Raw genomic sequence first — 11205 nt, 5'->3', positions numbered from 1 at the left:
TACAATCTATTGTAAAAGTGCAATGGAATTTGCTAAGCAAATAGAAGATAGTCCCAATTGAGACGTATTGTGAACGAATATTGCAAGAGAATAAATTTGTCACAAAACTTCTAGGAATTATACTAGGAATATTAAATTCCATTGCAAAATTGCTACTGAAATAACAACAGACTATTTCTGTTGGAGATATTAAAAAATTATTTATAAAATTACGACGAAAATAATAATATATTAAATCAATTGCAGAGTTCCAAAAATTTTAAGAGGAATTTTTTAGTCATTTGCAAAATTGCTAAAAAAAAAGCAAATATTAAATCCGTTGTAGATTTTTCTGAATTTAATAATATTATTAGTTAATTAATAATTAAATTAAAAATTAATTAATCATTATTAATGTTATTATTAATTAATTACTCACCCGCACAAACACTTCAAACGCACACAACTACTTCCAAGTTCCAACCATTTCCAATTCCCCAAATGAAACTGGAGAAGCTCGTCGATCAGCTCCCCTGCCATCGCAGCTTCGAGACAGCACAAAAACGTCCGGAAGTGGCAAACCTCACCTGCGCGATTTGATTTCCACTTGAGCACAGCAGTCCTGGAAAATAGCCACGTTCTTGTGTTGCGCGGCAGAGGTACATGGGTACAGCTTCATCGCCTCCACGTCGGCCGTTGATCTAGGGCACTCACCGCCTCCGTTACCGCTATTGATGCCGAGGATGGCGAGGAATTAAAGGACGAGCAGGTACTTAATCGATGCCTCCATTTTTGGTAATTCTAATTGATAGATTGGTGAATTGTGACGGCTTTATATAGGGTTGATTTGGAGGGGTTGTGACGCTAATTTGTTGTTCGGTGCAATCATTGTTGTTTTATCTTCCATTGTTTTGTTAATTGAATGACATAGTTTTATAGTCTTCTTTTAATGTTAATTCCAAATGCAAGATGTTGTTGTTGCTCTATATTTGTGCTTTCATTCGACTATCTCTATTATTTGTTTTCTAGTTATTTCATCTTTTGTGGACATTGTATTCAACATAGAGATCACCATGCTGATAATCTGCCTACACCGGTCAGTTGTTCGTTTATGCAGTCAAGGATGAGTAGCATTGTATATACCCAAGAAAATCCATATCTCATTGCAAAGTTCAGGTTATTCTAAAGGTCTCGTATTGTAACACCCCGGCCGGCTCAAACCGGAGCGTCACCGCCACGCAACACCGTAAAGCTCGTTCATCAACCAACTAGCCTTACGTTGTGGCGCTAAGGCTAAAATAACCATTACAAAATAATTATTTAGAGATATAGAATTAAAACGCACTGGCTTATCATTTAAATAAATAAAGTTCGAGTCAAAAGCATAAGTTGGAAATAGTTCTTAAACATTAATAATGGATTTCAAAAATATTTTAGAAGATAAAGTAGTTATAGTTTCTCCGGATGGATCATATGACGTGGATGCATCATTTAGGTATAACAGAAACATGATCACCTACAAAAAGGTTGTAAGAAGAGGGTCAACACAACGGTTGAGTAAGCGCAATTAATCGGAGATAAATTAATACGGTATAATGCCACAAAATCATTTGAAGAAGATAGCTTGAATAAGACGACACATCACATAAGGATAACTCACACACACGAGTCTTTTAGCGCCTCCATTTATCTCCTTTTAATTCTCAAATAATAGTGATGAGCACATCACGAAGAAAACTCCACTAGGCCTTAATCAGGGCCGGCTCGACCCGGTTTCCAACCTTATTACTTCGTATGACACGTCACATAATTTCACATAACAAACATAGGGTCACAACCCTCAAAGGAAACTTCACAAAATACAAAATAAGTTGGAATATAATATATATATATTATATTTTCCTCCCTTTTTGGGATGGAAGACGGAATATCAATTCTAAAAATTTATTCTGAAAATTTCTCTTCCATTCTAATTCGGTTTGCGGAATATGTTATTCCATTCACAATTCGTTCTATCCTAGGAGGCGATTAGTGGAAGGCCGAATTCGCTTCAAAGAAATCGCGTGCTACGCGAGGCTCGAATTTAATTTTGCATCTATTGATTTTGTATTTTCGGATTTAGCCGTATCTCAGATTTCACCAAAATATTTTCCAACAAGTTGAACACAAAGACTAAAGTATTGAATGCCAACCTATTTCCACCGGGGAGCATTCGGGAATGTTGGGCTTCTCGATTTTCCAAAACCGACTGTGATCTTGCTTTATGTATATATCTGGTTTCCACTCTCAACCGGCTTCACAGAGGAAGGGGCATGCTACAATGTGCTCTCGGATCTCCTCGTACTTTTCCTTCATTGGGATTTGTCTCCATTTGAAACAAATAAGATATTGGATGGTTTTTTCAAGGTCATCCATGTTAAGTTGATATTAATAAATTAAATATATGATCAGACACATGAACTAATGTCACGTATCAATGCCAACTCCTACCTCTCACTCTTCTTCTGTTTCCGAATCTGCTGCCTTGACCTCACATCGCCTTTCTTGTCTAATCTAATCCCTCCCAATGAAGCAATCAAAACAAACAAACATATTCAAATTAATTAAATATGAAAAATTAAAATCATCCGAAGATGAGAAAATTCAAAATAAATCAAGCTTAGAAGCTACCTACAACAGAATCGGAACCAATCAAAAAGCTGTAACCACAAAATAAACCGTAATCAAAGTCTTGATGTGTTCATGTAAATCCTTCCCTAAGCACTCGTAAAAGCAGAAACTTGCAAATGCTTGGATGATACGGGGCGGAGGTTGTTTTATAGGCCAAAGAGTCTATTGTATTCTACAACCTTCTAAAAAGATTCCTTAACCTTCTAAAAAGATTTTTTTATAAGGTGGAGGTTCTTTCATAGACCAAAACTTTACCGGAACCTAGATTATTCTAGGTGTTCCCAATTAGTCTATGGTGTCTACAATCTTCTAGAAGAATTCCCGAATATATCTAAAATCTTTAGACAAGTTTGAGTGAACTTTTTTGTGCTTCGTGAAAGTTCTAGACTATATTTTATTTTTTTAATTATTATTTAAAGCATTTAGTTACTCTACTATAACTTACTATATTTATATCATTAAATAGATTTCTTTATGTAATTTTTAATTATTTTATTGATTGTATTTTATATATTTTATTTAATAAATATTTATTATATTGATTATATATTACTTTAATTATTTTATAATTATTATATTTCAATTGTGCTTGTTTTTTAATTTAAGTAAAAAACTATATCACAATCCACGCAATTCCAATAAAAGTATATTATTTTATCTAATGAAATTATTATATAGTATTAAATATTATTTAAATCAAAATTCAAATAAAAACTCACTTTAAAATCAAAACAATCAAACTCTCAATACATACAATATTTTAAATTGTTATTTTTGGTATAATTAAACTAGGTATATAAATATATTAAATACATATTAATTACATCATTTATATATATATTTCCAAAATTTTAAAATGAAAATATATATGCATCGTAATTTGAATGATAAAAGAGAAAAATATTACGATTTATTTGGTTTTGATTTGAAAATTGAACTTTTTCATTTTACTTTTCGTTTGAAAATAGTATATTAACCTAATATCTAATATTGACTTGTATTTAAAATAAAATAAAAAAAAAACTTACAAATTTTTATTTAACATGAAATACTTTTACTTTAAATTATAAAAAGAAAAAGTATTATATATATTGTTAATATAATATTATATTACAACACTATTAGCAGCACACCATTTTCAAAATATCTGTCTTTGTTTGGGGATTTGGATTTTGTGTTTGGGATTTAAATTGAAATTTTTTTGAATTTGAATAGTGATATGATGTAATATAAATAGATGTTTAATGTAAAATTGATTTTTAATTATAATATAATAAATTAAGAATAAATATTTAATTTAAAAATATTAACAATAATAGAGAAAGAATAATTAAAATACGGAGAAAAAGAAAAAAAAAATTAGAAGGTTTAATGTTAAATTAAAATAAATAACACTTTGTCACCATTTAATTGATATGGGGGAGGACAGAATTGCACGGGGCTGAGGATCTCATCCCATATTCTATAGACTTGTATTTTGTCTTCTAAACAATTACATTAAAAGAAAAAAAAATTATTATACTATAACACATATTGTTATTGATTCGACTGCACAAAAGTTATAACGCCAATGAAAGTTTGAAGCAGCTTAAATTGATTTTGGAAAATAAGATAGAGTTTTCTTAAGGAATTGCTCAATTATTAACATTGCTATATATAAATTGCTTCATAGGCTGCGCTGCAGACACACATAATACTGAGATTATTCCTGCTCCCTTAGATCTTGGGGCTGTTGGGCCCGTATCCTCTGGTAGCAACAGACATAGGACTTGTCGTATACTGGCTGCCTCTCGTTTGCCGTCCTGACTTGGTCTGTTACCGGAAATCTTGACTGCAGGGAATTGAAGTAGAGAAATCATTACCACTTGTCTTCTAACCTACTTTAGAGTCGAACACAAAACCTCACAGTATGATAAGAATCGAAGACGTGAATTTTTATTAGTGAAATTAACCATATCTTTAGCAAAATATCGCTAATTAGCAGGTTTCAATGGAATATTACCGTTCTGGATATCATTCATAGCACTACCAAAGCAAAGACTTATTTCCAACTGTGATTTTAATTATGAATAACAAATGTGGTAAAACATGATATTAACTAACCAACATCCGAGACATAATAAATGTTAGCGACTACAATATGTTGACGTCAACCAGGGCCATCGAGTCACAGTGCTGATGCATTTTTTGCCATATTGTACTATAAAAATATTGAATTAAGCGGACACTAGGATAACTACAAAAGTAACTAATGCAGCCAATCATTTATAATGCATGCATGATGCATCCGCATTATGTTTTTATGTTTTGGTTATGGCATAACGCAAGCACATGGCATTGACAAAAACACAGTTTGAAAACAGATTTTTGTTATAAGAATTTTAAAAGGCCAATTAGCAAAACATGGAAATAAGCTAACGCAGGCATCCACATTATGCTTTTTTTGTCAAAATTGGGATTTTTAAAGACAGGAATTTGTTATAAGAATATGAAACAATAGTCAATTGGTGAAACATGGAAAGCAACTAATGCAGCCACATTATGTATTTCTTACTACAACAAAATGCAAGAATGTGGCTGTTGGGAGTAATTCTGATTATTGAAAGGTCGTGTCTATTAGAATTATAAGATTATATGCATTGGTCTTGTAGAATGTAATAGTATACGCATGGTGTATCAGTCTGTTTTTCCGTTGATCATACAAATCATTTAGATTTGTTTTTGCATAATCCCGATCTTTGAATTAATTTAACAAATAGTTGAATTAATTTTTTTGACTCGTTAAACAACCTAAAGTTCTTCAAATTAGTAAAAGCTATTTGAAAAACTGTTTTGCAAACACCCTCGATCTATTTTGAAAAAATGACCATCCAGAATAAATTGAAAATATAAATAAATAAATAAAAATCATATGTATTCAATGTTCAAGAACCATCATCGTAACTCTATAAAAATAAGTGAATTGATAAGTCGAACAAATGTTAAAGGCAATAATTGAGAATAGGTGCAAATATTTCTGGCATTTTTTTTTTCTCTGAAAACTTGTTTAATTTCAATGAGAAGCAGTAAAACAACTTATCATTTCTCAAAAACCTTTGATTTAAAATTCTTTTTCGCTCTTTTCTCTTTACATTTATGGTGGTATTATTGTATGCTCTCTGCTACTGCACATAATTTTGAGTCATTTTTTTGGTCTGCATAATACTACTTTTTTATTTAATTGGTTTATTATACTTATAGTGTATACTTAGGTTTTGTTTGTTTTGTGTTTTGATTTGAAATATTATTTTTAAGTGAGATATAGAAAATTGTATAAGTAATATAAAAATAATATTATATGTTGAACGTTGATGTTTTGTGAAAATATAAAATATATATATTTTACATATTGAGAATCATGTTTGAAAATTTTTTTTTGGAAGAACAAATCCTTAGATTTTATGTAGTTATGACTCAATTTTGCAAATGCTACTTTTTGTGGATATAGGAAGAAGACTATGACAAAATATGTTTGTTATGTTTGTAAATGCAATTTGATCCAACTATAGTACTATTCATGTGATTGTGATAGAATTATCGAGATCGAGTTTTTTTTTTTATTTGAATTTTGATTTAAATTATATTTGGTGTGATATTTTATAAGAGTAATTAATATAATTTTTTTTATTATGAACATTAGCGTTGAATCATAAATTTTTTATTTAATATAAAAAACAGACACAAAAATATATTAATTATACAAAAATAAAGTATTATATATAAAATAAATATAAAAAATCTTTATAAAATTTAAAATATGCAAAATAAACTTAATAAATTAATTAATAAAATACATAAAGAAATGTATTTATTAATATATAGTATATGCATTCAATTGTAAAAGATTAACTAATTCAGATAATATAAATTGTAAAAATGTCTAGAATAATTTTAAAATATAAATAAATAATATATACATATACAACCTTCTAGAACCATCTCCTACTATAAAAATAGGTGAGCACAAGGAAAAAAAGTGGGTACAACGGCACACCAAAAAATTCTACTTAAAATATTGTAAAAAACCCTAGAATAAAATAAAAAAATAATTAATTAAATAAAAATAAATTGAACCTTCTAGAATGTTTCACTGAATACTATATAAATCTTCTCTTGTGAGATTAGAGTTATTGTATCTTTTCACAGGCGGCCGTATTGTTCATGTTCAGATTAAGGTTTACGATGTGATAAAGGGTTTTTTCGGGTTTGCGTTGAAGAGATTACTTTGGTTGATTTTGAGTTTTTTTTTTTTAAATTTTTTATTTCTAATTAATTTGCTTGTTTGATTTTAGTTTATTTGTTTTTGATTGCTCCAGTTGGAGATATGAGAGATGAGACAAAGGTAAAATGAGAAATGAGATCTTTGTACCACAATTCAGACCAGAAGAATATGCACCGGTGGCTAGATAGGTATTGATTTTGGATTTCATTGGGAAGGCATCCTGATTGGATGCGATAAACTTCAACTCTACTTCACCTGTAAATTAGTCCAACACATTCAATAAGTTGGCCTTTTCGACCCGCTAATTCTTATCAACTGATTCATGAATCTAACTTCTCCACAGGTGAGAAAAAAAATTTGTTGGTAGAGAGGAAAGACGTCAAGATTTCCAAAGTTTGGATAGACAACAGCTGGGTGAACATCGAATCAGTGCCTGACATTCTAGCCTTCTTGACGTCAGCGATGAACCCTGCGCAGCTGCTGGAGCTCCCGACCGCACCCCAATCTCAGTCACAACTTCTCGATAATGCTTTAGATGAGGTACCTTTGACGCCCTTATAACTCCCAAAAAGCGGTACGTGAGCATCGATGTGCTTGAGAACAGTACTAATAGCAAAATGGCGGCAGTTGAAGGTGTGTGTATATATGATGTATATGTGTTTAAATTTTGTGTCTGCATAGTAGCTTGATGTGAGGATTGTTAGGGGGGATAGTGTATTTTTTCTTGGGGAGTTCGGGATTGCATACTAAAGAATTTGAAAAAAAATTTGCTTGATGAACAGAGAATATGTTTTGGTTAAAAATTTTGCATGTCTTGAGTAGAACCTTAGAGTAGTCTTAATGATTTTGTTCCTTGTTATGTTTGATCTAGTTGTGTAACAATACACAATTTAAGTTTCTCCGTAGCACTTGTGGCTCTAATTCGATCTTATTTTGCGTATATACGTAGATAATGGTTGTGGAATGACTCCCGATAAGATGCGCCAATGCATGTCTCTCGGCTATTCAGCAAAGAGCAAGATGGCAAACACAATCGGGCAATGTAGGGCCTGTGATTTATTTATTGCCGTAAACTGTGCTTTTGTGTATGTGTTATTCTTGGATATTGTTACTAATTTATCTTTATGTGTTTGCACCAGATGGTAATGGGGTTTTCCGATGCAGAGTACAACAATTACGCAAGAGGGCATATATATTGATCTTCGGATTGATCGACACATGCAAGTTAAAGGTAATTTGCTATTAATGACATATTTGAATTGTTTCTAAATTCAAATATATTCCCATGAGAAAAATGATTCATGTGCCTTTGTGCAAATTGGATTTGTTTATTTTTTTAACATCTTATATTGCCGATGAGACTTATTTATAATATTCATTTGCTTCTAGAATCTGCTGATGTGGTCGATCCTCCCCAACCTGATTCTAATCTGCAATTCCTCGTGTGGAGAATAATGAGAAAAAAGAAAATAACCAAGTAACAAATCATAGGCCAGAAAGTCACCATAGAGATACAGTGGTGGAGGCAGAACCTCATTTAAGTGAAAACTATGGCGCAGCAACAGAAGAAGAATTAGCCCCCACAACAATCATATGCATCAATTCCTAGTTCACCAACGAAGAAAGGACGCACCAAAATGTATGTTTCTACCGGCATGGCAAGAGTACTTGCAACAAAGACCGAAATGGAGAGTGCAGTTTTCCTAGCTAATAAAATCATAAGATCAGCATATTTTTCATTCATCTTAGTGAACATTTGTCGGCTTTAATGTGGGGATGAATACATCTGTATATAGTTGAGTCAACTCTTTCTTGATATGAATGATACCTTTTATTGCTTTCTTATTAATTGGTTTTTATGTTTATAATGTCTATTTAGATTTTATGTAATTATTAGATGGCTGTAGCAAAATGTTTTAATATGTTTGAGTGTATTATTCTAATAAATTTATTAAGAACATTTTTTTTTTAAATTTAAATTTTGATTTAAATAGTATTTGATATTATTGTGAGAGTCACTATATTTCATTATTACGAAGAAGTGTAGAGTGAATCACAGCTTCTTTGTTTTTTAAATAAAAAACAAATACAAATAAAAGATATTAAATATAAATAATTGAAGTATATATAATGAATATAAGAGTATTTATAAAATTAACAATACACAAAACAGTAATTAAAATAAATATATATATATAAAATGTGTTTATAAATATATAGGAAATAAATATATTAAATTGTAAGAGAGTAACTGTTTTAGATTATATAAAAAAAGAATATATGGAAGAGTACCTTTGTTTTAAGTGTTGAATTTAGGTTTAGAGTTTAGGATAAGTAAAGATTTTGATTTAAATAACTTTTGATATGTCTGGAGATATTTTGTTTCTTTGGATATCTCGTGCATACAGAACCCTTTGTCAATCTGTCAAAACAAAATAGAACACCACAATATGAATTAATTCAACAGGATCAAGATCACCTTTCTAGAACTGATATATGAACTAGCAGCAATTCTCATACACTTGAACATTATCATTACAATTGAAGGACAAATTCAAAGTATCTAGAGGCGTCGAGTGGAGTTTAGTTTGCCTTAAAGGAGACATGAAAATTCAAACAAACCTCAGTATATTTGTACTGTTGTTCGACATCTTTTATTACATTTCCACATTCTAAGCACTTGAATTTGTAGACCGAGATGTTGATATCATTGTTCGGACATTCATCGGTTATGAAAGCAAGCTTGAGCTCCATCACAAATCTTTTGCATTAGGTAAGGCTTGAATCGAACAAATTCCTCCGAAATGGCATTCAGATGCAAAAAGCACACATTATCATCACACAATTTTTAGTGTCTACAAAATAATGAAATTTCAAACAAAAATGCAGTCGATCGAGGACACAAATCAAACTTCAGACACAACCAAATCAACAGAAAACACAAATTACCATCGCACAATTTGTGTCTACAGAAAAAATATATATTTCAAACAAAAAATGCATTCAAAAACATAAAGTAGGCTTCGGAAACAAAAAGGAAACAATAAAAGATAAATTCTCCTACCACATATACTATGTTCCTCTTCAAAGGCAACGCCGCCTTCCCTTTCTTAGGCTTAAGAGGAACCGCAACCGCGACGCCACCACCTTCCTCCTGCTCGGCTTCCCCTTCCGGTACCTCCTCCTAAGCTGCTAAAGCAGAGCCCACAACTGATTTTGGTGAACTTGAAGGCAAATTATATAAAATAAAAGGAGAATAATAAAATATATTGGGATAATCAAGAAATATTCACTCAAAAAATATATATATATCGATTTACTTACACATCATATATATATATATATAAACAATTCAAACTACTACCATAAATATATTCATTACCCTCGTTAACTTCTAACTCAAAATTCAAATTCAAATTATTCATTAATAATATTTAATTAACCAATTCAATTAGCATTTAATTAAAATTCAATTTAATTTTCCATCAAATGCCTCCCGTAAATTGAATTTGCTCTTGACTCTCAAAGCAGCAACATTTCTTGAGAAAGCGGGTCCACCAAACGGTTTTGTGAAGATATCAGCCAACTGCTCTTCACTTGGGCAATATGTAATGTCAATGTCACCTTCATTAACAAGATCCCTTAAGAAGTGAAAGTGAAGACGGATGTGTTTTGATCTTCCATGAAAGACCGGATCTTTGGAAACAGAGATAGTCGATTTATTGTCACAGAACAATGTCGTAGGAGCATGCTCCTTGACGCTCAAACTCTCAAGGATTCCTCTAAGCCACACAATTTGACTCCCAGCCAAAGATGCCGCTATGTACTCCGATTCGGTGGTGGAAAGTGCCACAATTGGTTGTTTTTTCGAACTCCATGAAACAACTCCACCTCCAAGATTAAACACATAGCCAGATGTACTTCGATAATCATCACAGCTTCCTCTCAAGTCACTATCCGTATAGCCAACAAGTTTGATGGGAACGTTAGCTTCATAATATATGCCATAATCCAATGTCCCTTTCACGTACCTTAAAATTCTTTTGGCAGCCTCCCAATGATTCGAGAATGGCTTCTCCATGAATCTGCTAACCAAGCTCACAACGAACATGATGTCAGGCCGAGTGGCTGTAAGGTACATCAAGTTTCCGATTAGGCTGTGAAACATTGTTGTGTCAACCATCTTCCCTTCTCCATTTTTGCTCAACTTCAAACTTGTTACGCAAGGGGTTGTTACTGGATTGACATGCTCCATATTGAATTTTCTTAGAACCTCAACTGCATATTTTTCATGA

The 11205-nt window shown here is 31.5% G+C and overlaps 1 protein-coding gene across 1 annotated transcript; it reads left to right on the top strand.

Moving 5' to 3' along the window:
* The first annotated feature begins 442 nt into the window (after positions 1–442).
* On the top strand, positions 443–8768 carry LOC127260304 (protein MICRORCHIDIA 7-like). Its single transcript, XM_051288023.1, has 6 exons — positions 443–748; positions 7005–7098; positions 7254–7543; positions 7860–7952; positions 8050–8141; positions 8300–8768. The coding sequence occupies exons 3-6, from the start codon at positions 7528–7530 to the stop codon at positions 8363–8365; spliced, it is 267 nt and encodes an 88-aa protein (XP_051143980.1). The 5' UTR covers positions 443–748; positions 7005–7098; positions 7254–7527; the 3' UTR covers positions 8366–8768.
* The last annotated feature ends 2437 nt before the right edge of the window (positions 8769–11205 follow it).

The sequence above is a fragment of the Andrographis paniculata genome, unplaced genomic scaffold (assembly GCF_009805555.1).
Source record: "Andrographis paniculata isolate CXL003 unplaced genomic scaffold, ASM980555v1 Contig61END, whole genome shotgun sequence".
NCBI classification, from domain to species: Eukaryota; Viridiplantae; Streptophyta; class Magnoliopsida; order Lamiales; family Acanthaceae; genus Andrographis; species Andrographis paniculata.
Note: the sequence above shows the minus strand (reverse complement) of the source record. Positions and strands in the feature narration are given on the sequence as shown.

Excerpts from the sequence above, each read along its gene's own strand:
- LOC127260304 (XM_051288023.1), top strand. Across the intron at positions 7,953-8,049 it reads GGCAAACACAATCGGGCAAT|ATGGTAATGGGGTTTTCCGA; the intron begins GTAGGGCCTGTG and ends TGTTTGCACCAG. Across the intron at positions 8,142-8,299 it reads TCGACACATGCAAGTTAAAG|AATCTGCTGATGTGGTCGAT; the intron begins GTAATTTGCTAT and ends ATTTGCTTCTAG.